This window comes from Amblyomma maculatum, chromosome 1 (assembly GCF_055883805.1).
Source record: "Amblyomma maculatum isolate TAMU_Amacu chromosome 1, ASM5588380v1, whole genome shotgun sequence".
Classification (NCBI taxonomy): domain Eukaryota; kingdom Metazoa; phylum Arthropoda; class Arachnida; order Ixodida; family Ixodidae; genus Amblyomma; species Amblyomma maculatum.
Genome location: NC_139344.1, coordinates 264,449,067 through 264,471,645, shown reverse-complemented (window position 1 = coordinate 264,471,645; position 22,579 = coordinate 264,449,067). Strand labels below are relative to the sequence as shown.

The 22,579-nt window shown below is 45.5% G+C and overlaps 1 protein-coding gene across 1 annotated transcript in view; it reads right to left on the bottom strand.

Moving 5' to 3' along the window:
• Positions 1-22,579, bottom strand: part of LOC146206435 (uncharacterized) — a 422,112-nt gene that overhangs the window by 294,709 nt on the left and 104,824 nt on the right. The window contains exon 4 of the mRNA XM_084591099.1: positions 16,026-16,240. Coding sequence (XP_084447225.1) covers positions 16,026-16,240 — 215 coding nt within the window. The remainder of the gene's footprint in view (positions 1-16,025; positions 16,241-22,579) is intronic.

The following is a 22,579-nucleotide window of genomic DNA, read 5'->3' as shown; positions in this document are numbered from 1 at the left end:
CATTTTTTTATTCTATAGAAGCGCTCAGAAGCCCTAAGCGCTTCTTCAAAGTGTAGGCGTGAAACTTTGGACTTAGTATTTGCTGAATTTAGCTACATTTTATAATGTGCAATATCCAACGCCATATTAATGCTTATAAACTCGTTTTCTGCTTGTTGATATGGTTGATGATAGGTTAAAACGAAATAAATTCGCTTTTTATTGCAATTTCATGGAATAACAAAAATGAGGTTCGAACGTTTTCTCTGTTCTGTAATCTCTTTTACTGCGGGGTGCGGTGGTATTCAATACAGTTCTCAATATTTTATTTCATTTTTCGGTTATGACAAAAATTAACAATGCTATGTTTTTGAAGACTATATATTGGGGTACATAGGGAGGGAGGAAAAGAAAGAGAGAGAGAGAAATAGAGAGCTGAATACAAGATTATCGAAAAAGTAATAGGGAATGGCTAGGGTGGGTATTGGGGGTCGAATGAAGGCCAAGCGGTCGCGAGACGAGCACTCTATGCATAGGCCACAAAGGAGGATTGTTTCAGGCGTGTTTGAAGGGACCTAGTGAACGCGTTGTGGCCTTTTACATTGTGGCTTGTGTTCATGATATATGCTGATGCTAAGCGTAATTACGAGCATGTTAAGAGTTACTCATTCAGTACAAAACGTCACTGTCATCGAAAGCAAATGCCGTTGTGAATAAAAAAAAAGATAAAGAGAGGGACATACAGACCACAGCAATTTTGTGTCTGAGTTGGTCGCATAATAAGCAGGTGGCAGCGAACGACAAGCGGAAGAGGCGTCGAAGAGGTTAATTAATGCTATCACTTTACACTCTCAAGGCGGCGCTTAAGCATCTGAAAATATTTTTTTTCTTTCTTTCTCCAGTATCCAGAATGGTTATCCAACGACAGAGACGATGCCTTGCGCGCAGTGGAATGAAGCAGGTACTGCAGACTAAACGACTTTTACAAAACGTGGAACACGTTACGACTAATAATAAACTCTTTTAGCTTGCACCTGACGTTTGGACGTCCAATGTTGCAAAAGGGTATGCTGATATCGCTGCTTCTTTCAACAGATTTCTGAATGGTCCAAGTACATGGAATCTTTAAATCACGAAATTAGCTCGATATGGCGGCGGCTGGAACAGGAAAGGATAAATTGATATTATTGGGAAAGGGTGCTGTTCTGCAGCAGACGCAACCGTGCTGATTATCATGATACAGAATCCTATACAAAACGCTGTCGAAAAACTTCGACGTGTCTTGAATTTTTGGCGCAAAACCTCTAATTATACACGCTAACTCAATCGCCAGAGTGTACCACACAAGAGTATTAACCTAAGCGCGGCTGTTCTCGCTTAGTCAATGGGACCGAACCTTATTGCATTCTACGTTCGTTCAGCTGCCTAGGTGGATTTTGTTTTTCTTCTTCACATTTTAAGGGAAATAACTACCTTTCGAGGCATTTCATCTTGCTATCAGAATGCAGTATTTATGAGCTATGAAGCAGTTAGGAATACCTGCTTTTCTTATTCCTGGAGGATCATACGAGCTCTTCCTAGCTTTGTGTTTCCTTGAAGGCACGTATTACGTCTTGAAAATCCCGTATTTTTATCGTTCTGTGTGTTTTGAGCATAATATTTTCGTCCAAATTATACACGCATATTGCAACTAGTGGACGTGATCGAACTAAGAAACAAGTTATATCACTGGAGCTCACGGGAATTCAGGAGTCGACTGTGTTTAGTTTTAGACTTAATGGATGTGTAAGGAATACAAAGAAGACAGAGCGCCGCGGCAACGCGATCGCCATGGCTTGTCTCCGGCGTCCAACTCTCGCGCTGTAGCTCGGTCCCGCGGCAGGAAAATTCTCCCCTGCTGTGTCAGAAATACTGGCAGCATCAGCCGTCAGACCAAGCCAATAAATCCTCTTTTCAGATGAAAGATATGAAGCCACACGAGAACAGCTTGAAAGAATTAACGAAGCGTTTTACGATATAATAGCGCCCAACTTGGGGTGGTAGGGACAACGGAGGAGGTGGTCATGATAACTGCGCTTCGAAATGGAAGGCTCAGACTAATAACAATAAAAATCCTAGGGTACACTCTGGACCACTAAACTGCGATGAGGCGAAAGACGCTATCGTGCGGTGGCCCGAAGCCCTCCACTATGGCAACTATTTATCTTTTTGTTCACTCCCACCGTCCTTATTTTCCTTACGACACGGTTAAGATGTCCGCGGAGAATTGTGACAGATACTGCACCTTTTTTTCCTGTAAACCAACTTGAAACGCCGCTAATGCCTGCTGCACTGCGTCTGCTTATGTATGCTGTGTGGTGCAGCGTTCGGAGAAACACCAAATCAAAGGCGCCGCACGGACACCTGTATCGGACTTCAGGCGGGGTCAGCTTCACCTGTTGACGTCATGACCAATCATGACGTCAGTTCCGGTTATTAGACATGGACGGAGACGACTTCCAGTGGATGTGACGTCACAACGTTCTCGTGGCTGTATCGACATCCGCGCTATTTCGACGCAATTTTGACATTTTCACTATAATAAATTAATTAACTTATTGCTCTACAGTCACCAAACTTGCTTCTATAGGTTTATTTTTTCTCATATATCTGATACAGCCATTTGCTTTTTCCTATATTTATTAGTTTCCAATTAACAAAAGCGTTACGGACGGACGGACGGATGGATGGACGGACACGATCGTGGCCGCGATCATGAGCCATTAAAAGCTTTCGCCTTAAAATAGCTGCCTTGTATTCACAAACCCGGCTGGTCTCGCCATCGCTCTCAAACGACCACCTGTCAGGAAACGTCGGCCAGCAACAAGGGTTTGGCTCAGGGCCAGAACCGTGGCTTCCCTTCTTGCAACCGCTTGTTGCAATTTCCCTGCATCCTTCGCGACTCACACGACATACCATGCTCTCTCGCGTCTATCTCACGTCATTCAGGTCATTATCGACTGTGCTTTAATAAGACATGTGCGCTTTCTTTTCCCAGTGTGCGTGATGCGTCTTAACATAGTCATGCATAGCGTGAACGCAAAATGTATTTAATCGTACTCCTTTTTTGAAAGAATACGGGCGAAGGGGAGATGAGGGAAAGCCTGTTGCAGTTTTCAGAATGCTCTATTTTCGAGTTCACTTTGGGTTCTTGCGAAAACATTACAAAAAGTTTAGGGTTGGTTGATAATACCGCGACGGATAAACTGAATGAATATATAATGCCATTCACTCATGACGTTACGAGTACACAAAAGTAAAACGAAGCCGTGATTAAACATGTGATGAAATTGATGCGCACTTTTCTACTAATGTAGAGATCAAGGTCTATTTGGTATTATAAGATAATTCCACCACTGACAGACGATATTATACCCATTAGGGTAGAGGCCCTGGTTGTCAATTTTTAGCGTCAAGTAGCGACTTTGGAGTCATCCTCGGATTCGCTGCCGTTAATCAGAAGAAAAGCCCATACGCTGTGCACACCGTGCGCACATAATGCTAATTAAATGCCTGTGAATGAGCACAGTGCACTTGGTACTGTCCAATTACGCAAACTTGCCAGCCTAGAAACGTATTTGCATGTTCCAACAATATTTATCATGCACCCAAAGTTAAATAGAAGCACCAGAGTAAATGGCGCCCTTTGCTTGTTGTTGCGCCAAGTATAGTTGCGCCGATGTGGCAGTGATCCGTTCCTCCATCGGACAACAATAAGTCCGCCTCGCGCGGCAAAAGCCCATTATGTGGCCCTTTTTTCTTCTTGAACCAACATTTTGGTTCATGGCCCATTTTCCCAAGCATTTCACCCCAGAAGAGCTGAACATCAGTCCGGGAGAAACCTTGTACCCATTGATAACCGGTGGGTACCCGGCGGCACCAGGGATCGAACCCAGTGCCTCCCGAATGCGAGGCGGATGCTTGTTGTACAATCCGTTGGAATAAAAACGTCCATGCAGCTCTTATGGATTTTTCTTCTCGAAACGGTGCCGAGCATGCCTTCACAGAAAGCATAAAAATGAGGCCCAAAGTCAAAATTATCTTCGACGAAGCTCATCGCGCATCGCAGAATGGCCATATAGCGTTCATGAATTCGACAACAGTTCCTCTCGAAACGTCTCCCTCTCAGTAATCATTATTCCAAGAGTCATTCAATACACTGTGTCGTCGTGCCTTTGTGGCACACAAGTCGTAGCAGATTTCCCCAATGTTTGATCGGCTATCTAAGGTCGCGACTCGCATGACGCCAGCTTTGACTTTCATGGATCTGAGGACATTGACTGAACAATTCCGTGGATCATGCGGGAGCAGTCGCCTCTCAGCTGCAACGTCTGACTCACGGTCACACATCGCGCAGCCTGTTATGTAGACTGGAATCACCTATGACGATCCGCGCAACAGTTAGAGTGCAGACGATCGGCCCATTTTGTTCGCACCTCGACATTAGATTGACCAGAAGCTACACGAAGAAGTTTTGCCTTGAACACCTCGACGCGCGCATGGCAGATATTTTTGGTGTAAGCGGACTTCTGTCTACTCATACGACAACTGGCAGAGGCCGGTCTGTTACATTTGCGGCCGAAGCGGACACATCGGTCATTGTTGACGCCGTCGATCTGCGAGTTCCTACGCACGACGGCTTTCCCGCTTTCCAGACGACGTTATGTCACGCCAGCTACCTTTCACGCTATAGCATATGCAGCTCGTTCGGTTGAAAAGCTGTCGCTGTAACCCAAAATTGAGAAAAACATGCTAGAAAAGATACGTACATGATTTTTGTCAAAGTTGTGACGCAACAGCTCTTTTTTTTTCAGCGCTCAGGGCGGTGTCATACAGTTTCATTTCCCGTTTACCATCCATATGATTTAGTCAAATTGGAGGTTAGTTTACGACAGGGATTTGAACCGATGGCATACGCATCTTCAATTGTATGCCGTTTTTTGTAAGTGGAGGTGGTCCACCCCAAAAAAAAAAATCAACCAAAGAAGTTAGCCCTTTGCCAAACGATGTGCCATTCTATCAATGACACAACTTCGCAGAATGGAGAGATGGCGTTAAAGGCGTTATCGCATCTACTATTAAGGAGAAGATTGGGTGATCGCCTAATTTCCTCCCCACCGAACTCGCTGACACACTCCTATCTCCGAGTTTGCGATACTGTGCCGTATTCGACCGTTTCATGGAAACGATCCTCCTTGGGCTAAAATGGGATATCTGAATATGCTATTTGGATGACGTCATTATATTTGGCACCTATCCATTCAAAATCCCAATTAACACCATGGTACCGTTCTCAACTGCGTTAGCAAAGTTGGACTCATCGTAAATTCTAAACAGTGCCTCGTCGGAGATCTCATCGTTCCGATCGCCTCCGCTCGCTTCGCCATCTGTGTCGCATGTCTGATAACATGTCGGATGATTGGAAAGAAGAGCTCGCGTGCACCGAAACCACACTTGAGGCGGCAGTATGGACGGCGACAAGTCTGCTAAGCAGGAGGAGGACTGGAATCGACATCGGAACGAGATGAAGAGAAAACTAATCGCCCAAGAAAAGAGGAATCGAGCGCCGAACGACTGGCTAAACGCCGTGAATATGCCGCCGCGAGTCTGGCACGTCTGTCTAAAACAACGATGTCTCGTCTTTAATGCAACAGCTAACCTGGACTTGCAATCAAAATTAACCAAGGCTAACAAAGCTATGCCTTAGCTTCCGCTAGGTATATCCTGGCATAGCCGAGCTAAGTAACTGCCAATTTTTGAAAACGTTTTCGTCGACCTGCTTGGGCCCTTTCTCAAGTATTCTGAAGGATGATGACGGGTTATTCTCTGAGTCGACTATTTGACGAGATGAGTGGAAGCTGTAGCGCTCCTATCAGCGAAAGTAAATTGAGTGTCGTCTTTCTTGCTGCCCTCTATTATAATTCGTCATGAAGCTCCCCATGCCATCATCAGCGTTTGTGAACGGCAGCTCACTGCTAACGTCGAAGAATTACTTCAGCTGCGCGGCTCCAGCTACCAGTACTGCACGCCTCAACACCTGCAGACCAACAGTCTCACTAATGTTTCACAGAGCAACAAGAAGGGGACAAGACAAGCACTCGTGTCTGTACCCCTCTTCTTGTTCCGCTATGGAAGATCAAGTACAACCATTAGTCAGAATCCTCACTCTGTTAAGTTTTCACTGAGCCGGATAATCCGCACCTTCCCCAATATGTTTTCTATGGATGTGCACCCGGACAATTGTTTAACAATACCAAGTGTTGAGTCTCTAACTGCAACACGTATACAATGCTCCTCTCAGCTTTGCAGGATCTTCATTGGTACAGACATTGGTACAGGCGCAGTAACTGTCACACTTGCTCTGTGGACACCCGAACCGCGCCGTAAGGGAAGGGAGGGAGGTGGGAATGAAAGTGGAAAGAGAGGAAGAGGAGCCGTAGTGGAGGGCTACGGAGTAATTTCGACCACCTGGGGATCTTTAACGTGCGCTGACATCGCACAGCACACGACGCCTCTTCGTTTCGCCTCCATCGAAACGCAGCCGCCGAGGTCGGGTTCGAACCCGGGAGATATTCTGGCCCTTTCCTTATCCTGAGTTGACGGAGCGATGCCAACTACGACACTGCTACAGTTTTCGCTCACACTGGCCGCAAACGCAAGACCCACGTATAGCCCATGCGGCTTATCTTAAGCGCTGCAACTGTAGTCACCCCGACTGGCTCGAGGACGAGCTTCGTCTGTCACTGGCGAAATTGTGGCGCCGTGTGGCGATCGTGTTTGCGGAGGAAGAAGCTGAAGGTACGCGAAAGACATTCGCTCGGCTGCTTGCTCCGCTTCCCCCCCCCCCCCCCCCCCTCCCTCTCGACCCAGCATGCATCGGCAAATAAATGCATGTATCCCATCCGCAACAATACTCACATGCATCATATGTATTAGCAAATATGCATGTCATACATATTATCTGGATTGAGTCACTGACTGAATAAGACGAAACTAAATCAACGTGCGGTGGACCTGCCTCTAGTCCAATGCCCTAATTAGGTTAAATGTTAAAACGCTCTCGTCAGTCGCATAGTCGTAGCTGTAGAATAGCCGTCACTCGCGCCGCCAGTTGCCGTAAGGAGTCATTTCCGTCGACGCCATTTTAGCAATCAGAAAACTTATACAAGGACGAAGACCTTCGCATTTTCGCGAAACTGCTACGACACTGCAACAGAGTTTCACATGCAATAAGTGATGACTCTGCAGGCTTGCTTGCGACCAATTTTCGATCAAATTATTTGCGGGTACGCTGAGTGTGTTAATCATATATATGATGTGGTAGGACTGGACGGATCGCAGATATATCGTTATACTGGGTTTGGTTTAGTTTAGAGTGTTTAACGTCCCAAAGTGACTCAGGTTATGACGCCGTAGTGGAGGGATATAAAATTTCGACACCAAGGGCTCTTTGACGTGTATACTGACATCGCACAGTACACGGGCGCCTGGGTTTGGTTTAGTTTAGAGTGTTTAACGTCCCAAAGTGACTCAGGTTATGACGCCGTAGTGGAGGGATATAAAATTTCGACACCAAGGGCTCTTTGACGTGTATACTGACATCGCACAGTACACGGGCGCCTAGCTTTTTGCCTCCGTCGAAAAGTCGCCTACGCAGTCCTGATTCGATCCCGCGTCTTGGGTACTGCATTCGGGCGCCGTAACTACTGAACCACTGCGGCAGGGCTTTCATACTGGCTTCGAATGGAGAGAGTTACGTTAAACAGGTGCCACCAGTCTTAGTTATCTTGCTTAGCGCCTGTTGTGAAGCCCGAAAGGACAAGTTAACTATAAATCGAAGTCCCCTGAGGGAAATTTCTCCTCGAGTCCATTACCAGTACTATACTCCGTTTCATACATCAAGTGTAACACTACCAAAGCTACAGCGCTTGTTAGCGCTTTCCGCATCCGCGATAAAAAATAGTGCCTGCTCTTGACGAGAGAAAATAATAGTTGCTTTGTCTGCAAGCTTAATAAATTTTACATTTGCCATCAACTTCATAAAAAGCACCTTTTTTAGGGAGAAAAGGTCGGATTCGGCTAATTTGTATGTTTTTTTTTTTTATGTCGTTTTTGTTCATGCCGCGTTTTGCTGCCCCGCAACCTTGCCAGCTGTGCCACCAGATGGCGTTGGCTGTGCCCTCCGCGCTGCGCATTCCTTTTTGAAAAAATGGTTCTTTGGTGCGCATTTTTTCTATAAGATCCGCTCTGTGAAGATGTTTAAGCATGCGAAGCATGTTATTGCAAACGTGTATGCTCGGAATAGAGCTCGTTTCGGCAGGAACCACTCGCCTACAGAACTAGCGCGTAGTGATACGCCTCCTGTTTTTTTTTTTTTCTTGCGAACTATTTGCGTAGCTTTCGCTGCGTTGCACCTGATGTATGAAACGGAGTATAACTGATCTTGACATTCGGCATGCGACTCATCCAATATTATGCCTGAAACGATTAACCCGGTATATTCCAGAGCTACTTCATTTCTCAAAATAGTTGTTTTCTGCCTCCCTCCCCCATTTGTTTTTTCTAAGGAGTGCATTTCTTCTTCACTGATACGACGGTGAAAATGAAGCGGGCGTTGTGACGTCACTGGAGACGTAATTCGAGGTGGCTACGCAGCAGACCCAGGTTCCACATTTTGGCTATGCAAAGCATCAAGAGGACACCATGCTGGCAGAAGAGTGCGCATATCTGCCCCGACATTCTTAAAAGACGCGACTCCCGACGTCATCGCATATGCGGCCAACCCGAGCGGAAACCACACGAGGATGCTCGAAATAAAGTGAGGCTGGGAGGAAACTGGGAGGCCGGGAAGCAGCCGGATATAATGCCCGGCATCAGTCGCCGGCTCAAGGGATTTGCCCGCGCTTCATCGGGATGCAAGCAGCGCACTTTTGTAAATAGGAGGAGGCCAAATTGAAAGAGACCCCCAACCTTATTTCGGGGCATTTTTTGCTTGGTGCTCCCTTTCGTCTCTGCACTTTCTGTCATACGGGGATTCTTGCCGCTGCAGCAGTGCGCTGATCGTTCCTCGCCCCGGCGTCAGCGACGGCCCGGTGCTTCAGCCGTGCGCCGATAAAAAGCCTCCAGCTGGCTGTTCCCGCATGAGACGCGAAGAATTGAAACAGACACTGGTGCCTCTTGGCAACGCTCGACGTTTTGATTCTGACATGTGCGCCCCGCTCCTTGCTTTGTTCTATATATATATATTTTTTACTTTCTCCATCCGAAGAGAGTAGCAACAAAACGAAACGATGAAAGACAGGTAGGGCGCATCATGCACGCGCTGTTAGAGCGTAATCGAACGTAAAGAGGAACATTTTGCTCTCCTGTCATCGATTTAGAGTTGCCCTCGACTTTTGCGGCAATGGGGTCACGTTACGCCTCCCACAGTGAGTTGCATCGCTTGCCATGACTCGTATTCGCACGTGATGCCTGGAGGAGTGATTGACGCAGAAAGAGGCGGGCGCAGCTAAAGGTACAGAAAGGAATGAAAACGCCCACGGCCTCGGAGGGGAAACAGCCAATTCCCAGTAGTGCCTTATTCTTCTACAATGCTTCACTTCATTCTCCTCGCTCGCTGCATTTCAGCGGTCCTTCTAGGCTGGTTTTTCCCAAGAGGAATGACATGACACATGTTAAAGATCACCAGGGAAAGGGGGGGGGGGGCGGAAAAAGATACAATTGACGCCAACAGTACTATTTGACAATATGTTTCCCAAGTGTACGAATTATATTCATGCAGGGAACCATGATGTGCAATGACAGGAGAAGTTGCAGAAGCGCGGGCTCTGATCCCGCAACCAGGTGCAGCAAGCACAGTGACGGTACCTTGAAACTGTCCTCGAATGGCAGCAGCCATCAGCCAAGCATTTGAAAGAAATTCCCAAGCAGACCACCAACACCCACAAATATGACCAGCAAGAGTTTCGTGTGACCAGAATAATTTGTTGCTTCGTTAAAAACTAACGCAGTCTGATGTTCAAGCGCCCCCGCAGCGTTACCGAATGGCGCAGCGCCCAAGCGGTCAAGCTTGAGTCCTCGCACACAAGACCCCTTTCACGGGCGGGAAAGAAATACGAGCCGAAACTAAGGAAGAATCACGACGGGCCAACTTTGATGGCACCCTCGGAAATGCCTTGCTGCCGTCGAAGCGCAGCGGGCGGCAGAGAGCAGAGGAGGGGGGTCGGTTATACGCCGGCCGCCGCGAAATGGCCGGACATTTATTTGTCTTCCTCCGCTCCGGTTGTCCGCCGCGCTCATTCTTTAGCGCGCAGGGTAGGCGGCGGAGTCGCGGCAGCCGACCGCAGGAAGCGGCCGGCGGGCCAGCGACCCTGGCAACGGAAACGCCAATGCGACCCAGGAGGACCATCAGGGCTCCGCCACTTCGGAGCGCGCGCAGCGGTTGTTCCTCCTCTCCCTCGACGCAGATATGCGCCTCACACGTTCTCCCTCCTCCGCTCGTTCGAGCTCGCATCTGCGGCTGTGGCCCGGATCGGCCGCAGGGACACCACCCGTGTCACCGGACACGGCTCCCTTTTTCTGCAAATGGTCGTCAGCCCCTGTTTCTTTTGCCGCCATCGCATAGTGGCTCGGGGTCGCCTCGAACCGGGAGATGCGACCGCGAGTGGATTGCTTGCTCTCTCCGGAACGCCGGAATGGGTGGTGGCCAGCTCGCCACTCTTGAGCTTTGTGCGATCTAATCAGATTAATTAAATTTAAAATGTACAGCCTTTTCTTTTGCAGCTTTCTGCAAGAAAAAGTACCGTCATTAGCAAATGCGCGGTTGTTACTTCGTAGAGAGACGAAACCGAATGAAGTGCATGACATGCCACACTAGAGTCGGCAGTTAGAATTCCGGGACGTAGTCACTGCAATGCGTCAGCAGCGGATGTCCCGTCAGCACCAGTTTCCCGCGCGTTCAATGCGCTCTGCTCTGTTTGTAGCAAGAAAAAAAGCGCCTGAACATCGCGCGCTGTGGGGCTTTAAAAAGTGAGCTGTCTTCCACTTAAAAAATGATGTGGCATCGTCTTGCTTGCGGTTTAGAATTATCCATTGTAACTAACTACCGAAAACTAGTAGGGAATGAGCGCCACAGTAAAGTCTGAAAAATGTTACGAAAGTGTAATATATATATATATATATATATATATATATATATATATATATATATATATATATATATAGTATGTGGCAAGAGTCACACTGAAAAACTTAAAACAGGTAATTCGACGTTTGAGTAGTAGCACGACCTTTCTCAAGAATGGTTTACAGTGCGCTCAGGCGCCTTCTTGAAGGTATTACACTTACAGCGACCTAAGGCAGAGAAAATGAAGGGGAAAATACCTTTTCTATATATATATATATATATATATATATAGAGAGAGAGAAAAGGTATATTTCAGGGCAGGAAGCTTTATCTTGATCTTTTCTTTTAAGATAAACAGATGATGACTTTTTGGACGAAGCAACACAACTGTTAACAGACGTCAGAAAACTGGTGGAACAGCTGGACCAAATTATTCCAATAGTTAGCTTTTTAATTTAAGTATTACCGAAAGCAGAGGAACATTTATTGGTCCCTCTCGCAGGTGGGAGTTGTTTTGGGGAGTTACCATTCGAACCATGCATTTCGTGAAATTTTCTTGCGAAAAAAAAAAAAAAAAAGCTTCAACATGGTTTTTCCTAAAACACCTGTGTACATATATGGAGGATCTTACTTAACTTGGACTCATGTTTACAAAAAAGAAAAAGAAAAAGGCTGCATCGTAACTGGGCGAAACTCGCGATATCGTTTGCTGCCATGTGGTGCTCCTGAGGTTACTTTTTAAATATCGCTTAGTTTGTCAATTAACTGCGATGAATTATTGCATCGAAAGCCAAACCGAAATTCTTATTTGTACCTCTAGGATGCTGAGCAGCATTAAACAGAAGAGAAAGGGATTTCAGCTTTTCTACGTGTCGCACGGTCATGCAGCGACAGGCTCTTCGGCCCTTCGATATTTCGTGCTTCCTTGCCCCGCACGAGTGCATCAGACTAGTAGCTAACTCATGTCGCTCCTGGGAGGAGAAGGGGGGGGGGGGGGAGGGGGGGAAGGCTGTAATCTTCCAGCTCTTGCAGTTTCCTTAATGGCAGCATTTGGTTCCAGGTTTAACAGGTTGTTCCAGGTTTAACATGCACTTTCCTGCTGTATAGAAATGAGCTTTTCCAACGCTAGGCGAGCGGTAGAGAGCGCGCAGACGCGCCCTAACCGCAGACAAAAAAAAAAAAAAAAAAAAAAAAATCATACTTCGTGCAGTCGTCAACAAGAGCTGTCGTTACGATGAGTTTCCATCCTAAAAATACCCGTGCGACTTCTATCCGGTTGCCGCTGCAGGCGTAACCACAGCGGTGTGGTTTCCGGCAACAAGTGCTACCGCTTGGCAAAAATAAAACTCATGAGAGCTTCCGAATGTAACTGTCACATTATCCTAACACACAAAAACATGCAGTTTTTTTGTATTGTAAGTCTTTTTGTGTAATAGATATGCGTTAGCTGGTGCTTTAACATAGAGTAAACGCTGTAGAACAACTCATCAGAGGGCGTCAGAAAACTTAGACGATTGTTATTCGTGAACACGCAGCGGGCATGAACTGGAGATTCTCCGACACGTGAAGGTGCGTGGGTACTTTAATTTGAAGCTAATTTTACACAGCGAAATAGCTTCGAAAGCGAAAGGAGAGTGTTTCGGCTCCAATTTCCGCTGCGCTCTCGACGCGTACTCTCAAGCAAGTTTCACTGTAGAGTAAAAGCGATGGTGCGCACGAACCTCTCCGTTTCTTAAAATCGGACCTTTACCGTCCCTTGTGGATATTTAGGTTAGTTTTACGGGGACCAATCGCTTTGAAGTGACAATTATACGTCTCCACGGCAAATTATTTGAAAACGCAATGACCCCATCAAAGCAACAAACTATTCGACGGGTTCGAGAGCTGACAGCGAAGTGCAGTTAGAGGGGGAAAATAAACAATTAGAGAGCAGAAAAACGAATTAAAGAATCTTTACAAGATTAAGCATCGTTTCATCACGACAAACATTCGCTGTTTGGTTTATTGCTCTGTGTTGGCATTTTGCGCATTCGAAATGTCTGCAGCGCAACAGTTATTTCCCGCACGTAGCATTATTTGATATTGTACTTCAATGGAGAGTCCTTCGCAGTTTTAAAGCCACCCCTGAAAATTTATTAATATCCGCTACATACTCGTCCGTATCAGCTTCAAGTTCCGTGGCGAATGAATTCGAGGGAGAGAAAGAAAAACAAATTGTGAAATAAAATTACGCAAGGAAGCACGTCTCGGAAATCCGACCGCAACTGGATTGAGTACCTCCGTTTCCACTTGCGCGGAATTGCAATTAACGGTCGTTAAACGGAAATACAAAGAACAAAACTCGGCGGTTCATCGGGCCTATGCCAGAGCGATGGAATCATGCATACGAGGTCTAGGTAGCATAATTCTAAATGTATCGATTTGCGCAGGGATGTAGACGGGACCGATACCATTTTCGGACGCCATACGAGGCTCATGCCAGCGAACGAACGGTGGCCCTCGCCGCAAAAAAGACACGCCGTATCGATCATAAGACCATTTTCATCTAGCTGCGGCGGCAGCCTCCGCAGCTCTGGGGACCATAGCCATGTCACGAGCAATTTGTTCGTTCCGGGGCAGCGAACTTCCGCTTGTAGCCCCATCCCAGTTTTCCCGCAAGCGGTATTATTCCCAAGTAGAGTTAGGCTACCCAGTTCTTAGCCTAGAGACAGGAAACAAATAATAATTCGCTTCAGGCGAGTTGGATACATAAGAAAGTGATGAGGTATTGAAGCTTAGCCGTGATGCGCTGATTGAAACTAAGTAGGGGGTCTATATATCCATAAAGAAAAGCCCGGGGTGAGATATGAGCTACGCTTAGGCCCGTGAGCACGGGCATACGTTCTCTCTCTTCTTTGGTGCTGATATTCACTCCCCATGCGGTACTGTAAAGTCGTCATTATGATATGTTTCAGCATAAGCTCGACTGCCGTATTCCCCAGCAGCACTACAATACAGTGAGGTAAGGGTAAGCGACGAAGCTAGCGGCGATTTAGAAGCATCTTTGATGGTTTTAAAAAGGGAAGCACATCGCAACCCACGAGACATGGAAGGAAGCAATGGCACTAAGTACCTGCAGGTAATGCATTTTGCTTGTATATAATTCAGTTTTCATCACTTTTCCTGGTTCTTGCTCCGAAGCACTGGTAGGATTCGCAGCTTGCGGCGTGGAAACTGCCGCAAAAATTTCATCCCGAGGGAAAACTTCAAGTGCAGCGAAAAGGATGACCGTCGATGAAGACGACCGCGAGAACATGCCCCTGTGGGCCCCCTACTAATCGTCTATACGTCCACTCTAAAACGGCAACGCTATGGTAAAACTTTCCAGTAGCCTTCGTTTCTGCCTTGTGCCGTATATCTGATAGAGCACGCAAAAAGGAAGAAAAACAACAACAGACAAACGGTACCATCCTCTCCACCACGCAGCTTCCTTTTCTCTGCAAATAAAATAATGCAGGCCGTTTGTGCTTTCGACACCTCTGACGTTCAGCCGTGCCAAAGGCGTCGAGGAGGCCCCCGGCATGCTGCTTGCAATGCAGTGACAGCTGACAGGAAAGCTCAGCACGTCAGGGCATTTTAGCTTATCTGATGCAGCACCAAGAGTTTTTGCGGATGCGTTTCCGCAGCTGTCGCTGGCCAAAAAATCTTTACGAAACGCGTGCATTCACTAGACACAGCGAAAAACATATACACTCTCAGTTCTCGCCTCCGAGGCTGGTAATCTTTCGGAGAGAAACGATCTCAGCTAATGCAACATTTTCGGCGCAGACTTTTATGCATTTTCATAAATTTTTAATATCGGGGAAAGTATCTGCATGTGTTCCAGAAAGGAGAAAATCATAAATTTTTAATATCGGGGAAAGTATCTGCATGTGTTCCAGAAAGGAGAAAAAAAAAAAATAGAGATTACTGAATTGGGAGAATGCGAATGCATTATCGTTGGCACGACGTTAGTGGCTCCTATAGTCGTCGCTTTTATGCATCTCATGGCATGACTCAGCACTTATGTCTCATGACTACCATGACTTATGACTTGAATTGCATGACTTGACGCTTTCATGCCACATGACTACTGACTCATGATTCGTTGATGATACAGCACTTATTTGATCATGACTTACAACTCTCATCCGGTCACTGACTTATGACGTCACAGCGGACCGATTTCCGGCGACACATTTTTCGGACACTTCCGGCGCCAACAAAGCGTACTAATGTTTTCGCATTAATAAATAAAGGACCCATAGAGAGTGTTGAATATACTCGTATCTGTCTGCGTACCATAAGATTGAGGTAGGTATTTGTCTTACTTACCGACGCATTGAGTCAATCGCTTCTACTGATCAGTAAAGTCAAACGGCACAGGAAGTTACAAAAGCCAGCATAAGCATGGTCTTGTGCATCCGTTTGTTCTTGTTTCAAGCTCATATATGTGATCAGTTACTTGATATTTGTGTTCTTCTTTTTTGAAAATTCTCGCTACATTCTATATGCTTTTGGTTCCACTCGTAACATGTAACATTTAATCGAGGCTTCCCGCGCAGTTTGTTACTTTAAGGCCCTCACCTGCATTCTAGTATGCCTGCATTAAATTTTCTGTAACCAATAAAAGTTTTGTTTTAGAAAAAAAAGGCACATGGCGACGATTCGTCTTCCGTCTTTCCTTCACTTATCTTCGTCCTCTGGGTCGTCTTAGGCATTTAATCGGAACCGACCGAGAAGCTGAAAATGAAATTTCTTCCCTTCATTTCCTAGGTAAGCGATCTCGTTGCCACTTTCGCTCCGCTGACTACTGGCCGTATTGCCCAGGAGGGAAGAGGAAGCGCGTGGTAGGGTTCCTCACCAGCAGGATGCGGTTGAAGAGCGCCGCCAGAGGCCTTTGCAGCCGCTCGCCGTCCACGAGCAGCGTCAGCTCAATTATGGCCCCTAGGTGGCGCTGCAAGCCTGCCAGAATGCTGTCCAGGCACTCGGGGTTGTGCGCCATGCGAGTGAGTGCCGCCAGGCTGGCGTCCACTTTTTGGCTGGGGTCCACCTTCTGGTTGGCCGGCTCCACTTCCTCTGCAGCACCGAGAAAGGTTTCATAATTCACACACCACTAGTGGGGACACCCACTTTCATTTAAAACCATCCAGAAAAAAAAAAGGGGGAGGGGGGGGGGGGAGGCAACACGGGTGGAGTCAAAAGGGGGCACCAAGCGAGAAATTATAAACAGGAAAATCATGTTGAGCTCCACTTTTCCTTTTTTTCTTTCACAAAAGGTCCAAACAACCACCAGCGGCGGACGGCCTATACTCCCGCGTGATGATTATTTCTTCTTTCCTCCGTACTATATAAAAGCCTTGTCCTCATTACATGGTACTGAATGCCCCGCAATGTATGTTATATGTTCATTGGTGTGTCTATATCTATAGCGCGATAAATGCTGCCACTGATAACTCGTCTTCTGCACGCACTTCAGAGTACGTCGACTACGGTACGCCAAGCTGAGGGACCCGCGGCGCCGAACGACAGAAGTTTTATACGACTGAGTTGCAATGAAATATTCATAAAAGGGATCAGAGAAACGTCGACAAAGCCCTTCTTTAACGAGTGCTGGAACTCAATTTGAAGTCATTTTATTTCATGTCCGTTTGTCGAATGTACCTGAAGTAATTTCGCGGCCAAGCATTTTACTTAGACAGCCAGTCAGAGAGGAAATCAGAGAGGAAGAGATTCTGCTTATCTGTCACGTGTAGGAACGAGGGTGAATGAAGAAGGACTTCGGATGTCGAATTACCGGCACGTGAGTTCATTTTGAAGCTAAAGTTAGAAAGCTCTTAAAAAGTAAATAGAATAGAAAGAGCAATTGGAGGGAAAAGGAAAAAAAGAAGGGATAATTTCGCCCAAGTAAAATTGTTTTCTTCCTTTGCGCTGCATACGTCCGGCTTACGATACGTATACGAATAAAGAAATATGGTTGGCCGCACTCGGATTGCACGACCGAAAAGCTTCGTAAATTTTATTACGTTCATAGCTGTGCCAACGAAAATAGTAACAAACGATAACGACAATCTTACTACATGAATTCCAAACACCTGTGACCCGTTTCGGCCAGAAACGTTTACGCGTTACGCGTTTGAAAATCTCGCTTTGACATCGACGTATATATCTATATATATATCCACACCATGAGGTCAAAAAGCCTCTACTCGGTAAGCCGATCAGTTGTGGAAATCCAAGATGATCTACAACGTTTTTTAGTATAGTCTTCGCCCAATTCAAAACCGTCAAAACGCGTGCATGCTGGCGGGTTTCTATTTCTTTTTGTTCCCTAAAAACAGAACCGCCAGCTCAGAGCTGCTGCATGCACGATACGCTGCCTCAGCGTTCTCAATGTAAATTGATTTTTTCGAAAGTTTTTTCATCAACAACTCTTTGGCTGGTGACTTCCCCAAGCCTTTTTTTTTTCTTTTTCTTTTTTTTTTCATACACACGAAACCGGTATTCTGTTAATAGCATTTTCTATCTTTTACAGGAATATTGACAGCTTTTCATATTTTTATTGCTCCCCAGCCAGAACTCCGTTTCGAGGAAAGCTGATTTCTAGAACACGGTCGGTTAAACAATAAAGGAAAGAAGAAAAAATACAAGGTAGACACGGCAAAAGTTACGAGTTTTAATGGCAAATGTATGAAAATGTAGTAAAACAAGTTTTTGCTAGAGCTTGCTGCATACTTGAGGCATCAAAAATTTCGCTGACGGCGATTCTAAAACGCCGACGAGTCACTTTTTTATCTTTATCAGCCTACCGCGGCTAGCAGTCGAGAACTGAGACGAACGAAATACACATCATACGGGTTGATATGACCAGCGACGCTGTTGTCGCCTTGCGGCCTGTAGGGCATCTGGGCCGGCTTGCACGATAAAGTCCGAGCTAAGTCCAGACTTAAACAGTGTCTTTAGCAAGACCAGACTTCTTTAAGACTGCCCGGGTTCCGAACGCTTCGGTTCGGCTCGTGTTCACCAGAGTGGCTTCCCTGAACGCCCTCAGCAACCACATGGGGCATTGTACCACGTGACACAATCTTAAGCCGCAAAAAGCAATGGCACGGATTTTACGCAGCGCAAGAATGACGGAATGTTTACATCTTACAGCGGGGACAGTGCCAGCGCATCCCTGTATTTCCCTAATTTCTCTACTGAGGTAACTGGAGTCCTTGTGTCGCAACCAAGACGGCACTAGAGTCGTAATCGTGCAAGCGACTTATTCAAGTCAGGGCTGATCCCAGTCTTGCTAGTAGCCTATCCTTTAGACTCAGTTAAGTCTGGACTTGGCTAAGACAGTCTTAAGATCGTTTCGTGCAAGCGGGCCCTGGCGTTCGGCAAGAAAGACGTTCCGAGTTAACGAACAAGTTGCGCGGTGGTGAGATCAGTTACATACGGAATACATTTTAAGAACTATACAATAAATATAGGACTAGTATATGAAGGAACCGAGTCGGAACAGAGCGCGAACTATAACTTTCAATTCACCTTTCAGCTGAAGTACATCATCATCATTACCGTCGCGAAATCATCTTCATCACCATAGAAGCCAGGTTCTCTGCACAACAAAGGCCGCTTCCATCCACCCAGTTTATCCTGTCGTGTGCCAAATGTGATCATCGTATCTCGACAAACAGCTATCACCGGCATTACAGGTTCCGCACATGCCCATTTATTCTTCTTGATTTCAACTATAATTGCGCGTAACTCGCCTTTGTTCCCTCACCGACTTTGCACGCCTCTTGCCTCTTAACGTCACACCTACCATTTCCCATTGCATGGCTCTCTGCGTTGTCCTTAGTTTCGGTTGGACCACTTTCGTTTCTCTCCCAAAGGAGAGTACCGACAAGATACAGCTATTCTATATACTTTGCTCCTGAAAGGTACTGGTATCATAATCCCAGAGCACCTGCCACATACCACCCACCCCCTTCTTATTCTTATAATTAATTCGCTCTCATAGTCTGAACATGCAGTCTCTACTTTGTCTCAGAAAATGTAGCCCCTTATCACTTTCAATGCTTCGCTACCTATTATAAACTTGCTGTTCCCTTCCGGGACTGATGAACATTTCTTTTTTCTTTTTTGACATTAATTTTTGACTCGCCATTCCTCCTCGTGTGTCGGGGTTCTAAATCGCTCTCTCCATTGCAATCCGTCCCTTAAGTTACTTTGTAGTTTGATGCGATCGTCAAATACGTGGTTATAATAAGGCAGCCTCAATTAAAAATATGCTACAAAACCGTTTTCTACCAAGATATTTGAATACCTCTTGTATACCCGCTGTGAACAGCAGTAGAGGGATCGTGCCTCGCTGCCTGTCGCCCTCATTAATTGGAATTTTATTACTTTCTCTACGGAGGACGACAGACGCTGTGCAGCCGCTATACACCAATTCCAGCAATTTTACATATGCCTTTTCTGCACCCTGTTTCTGCAGCACCTACATAATTTCGGAGGCTTCGACTCACTCAAATGATAAAAAATGTACCACTCTCACATGTAATACCCCTTCAGTGTGGCCTTTGACGTATTCGTAAATATATGAATAGATAAACTACCTTGTAAACACTTTGTAGGCCACAGACAGCAAGCTGTTCGGTCGGTAATTTTTGAAGTCACTAAGATCCCCTTGTGGATCAAGATAACGTTAGCGTTTTCACAGTAGCCTTGCACACTACAGACGAGGAATTAAATATTGAGGGTGGCTAGTTTTAGAGCGCAGCTCTCAGACGATCGCTCCTGGCTTGGGTCGTAGGCGTAAGCCGTGGGCAGCTATATTTGTAGTACAATATCCCTACCATCCACCAGAAGATTCGCAGTAATCCGAAGTGGCGTCCGTGTGCTGTGCGATGTCAGCGCACGTTAAAGATCCCCAGGTGGCAGCCCCTCCACTATACGGCTCCCCTTTCTCTCTTTCTACTTTCACTCCCACTTTCACCCTTTCCCTTACGGCGCGGTTCAAGTGTCCACATAGCAAGTGTGACAGATACTGCGCCTTTCCCTTCCTGTGAACCAATTATTATTATTAATATTATTATCATCATCATCATCATCATCATCATCATCATCATCATCATCATCATTATTATTATTATTATTATTATTATTATTATTATTATTATTATTATTATTATTATTATTATTATTATTATTATTATTATTATTAATACCAAATCGTCCTAGTCAGTTCTGGCGTTACGTTCGCAAGCATTCCATTAAATCAGATTTAAGTATCAGCTTAGTTGACTCTCAGGGTTCGGAAATTCGGGATGTTGCCGACAGTTTTGCCCAACATTTTTCCTCCGTTTACAAACATCCACATTGTGATTCCGTTTGCCTCCCATCTGGTGCACTATCTAATTCCGTTCTCTTTGACGAGGAGTTGATAACTGAGAGTCTTAAGCGTCTGAGACCATCTTTGTCTCCTGGACCTGATGGCATTCCAGCCGCCGTAATTAAAGCCTTCAGTTATATCTTTGTACCAGTACTGACTGCCATATTTAATAGCTGTTTAAAAAATGCTGCCTTTTCTCGCGTGTGGAAAATGGCACGCGTGTTTCCTGTCTTCAAGTCTGGAAACAAATCTGATGTTTCCAATTATCGTTCGATTTCTCTTCTATGTGCAACCTCTAAGCTTTTCGAATTAGCTTTGCACAGCGTACTTTCCTTCCATCTCAAACATATCATAGTACCGAATCAACATGGCTTCACATCGGGTCGCTCTACTTCTACCAACCTAGTCACGTTTATGACGTATGCCTCTGCAGCAGTCCTTCAGAGGGGTCAGGTTGACACTCTGTACTGTGATATGAGCAAAGCTTTCGACGTTGTTACTCCTTCACTACTTCTTGAAAAACTTCTACTCTCTGGCGTTGAAGTCTCACTCGTAGCCCTCCTACGCCACTATCTCCTTGATCGCTTCTGCTTTGTCAGTGTCAATGGACAGACTTCTTTCGTTTACCCTGCAACGAGTGGAGTTCCTCAAGGTTCAGTACTAGGCCCGCTTCTCTTCTCCGTTTTTATTAATGATGTTTCCTCGGCGATAAAGAACTCTTTGTTTCTTCTTTATGCTGACGATATAAAAATATTCAAGGTAATACATTCTTTTCAAGATTGCTTGTTGTTGCAATCGGATATATCTGCTTTTTCTGATTGGTGTGCGAAGCATCGACTTACCCTCAATTCTTCCAAAACTAGGGTTGTATCCTTTACTCGTAAAACACATAGCTTTCTCTACCATTATTCTGTGAATTCTGTGCTGTTAGACAGGGTTGATGAAATTAATGACCTTGGTGTACTTTTTGACCACGCCCTCATCTTCTCCTCTCACACTAAACGCATTGCTCAGCGGGCTATGCGCACACTCGGATTCGTTTGCAGACTTTCAAGAGAGTTCCATATCCACTTCCGTTCCTAAAACTGTACCTGTCCATATGCTTGCCGCTCTTGGAGTATGCGTCGGTTGTTTGGAATGGCACTTGCAAATCGAACTTGGACAAGGTTGACAGAGTACAAACAAAATTTTACGGATATTTCATTATCGCTTTCCTTGCGCAACTTCCCCCTCTCGCTCCACCAGGAGCGCCCAACTGAATCTTCCTTCTCTTCACTGCCGTCGTATCAGACTTGATATCATATTTCTGTACAAACTCCTTCATGACCACATTATGTGCCCTCAGCTGTTAGAGTACGTCCTACTGCGCGTTCCGCGAAAGAGCATGAGGGAATTCAGACCATTTCATGTTTCTCCTCTTCATTCCCACTCCCCTCTGGACAGGATGCAGTGGTTATTGAACTCTTTTTGTCCTCACCTTGACATCTTCCAAAACTCGCTCTGTTCATTTACATTGGATGTTCGCAGCGTTGTATTCTAAATAGTACTTTATCACATATAACTCCCACTTTCTAGCCTTAATATTGTATTTACTTCACTTTTTGCTTTTTCTCCTGTTCAATGCTGTCTGTATCTTGAACTACTTTTTTATCCGTTAATTACTTATATTTCAACTTTAAACTTTATATTCGAATCTTACTGTCCCTTGTTTAATTTTACTTCTTTATTGTATTATTTCTGTATTTCTAGCCTGTGTTTTAAGTACCATGCACTTGTTGCGCCTGGAATGGTTGTTTATTTTATGTATATTTCTATATTACTATTATCATTGTCAGTTATTTGTTGTTGTTTTTTTCTCTTCTATCTACCATTCTTTTTTTTTTCTTTCCTGGTGTGCTCAAACATTCTCTCACTGTGTATGTAAGTGATGCTACTCATTGATTGCTTGCTTTCCGTGATACTTTTCGTCTCAGTTTCATTTCATGTATTATTTATTTCTTTTTTTGTGTTCTCTCTGTGTGTGTAAACATGTTTGT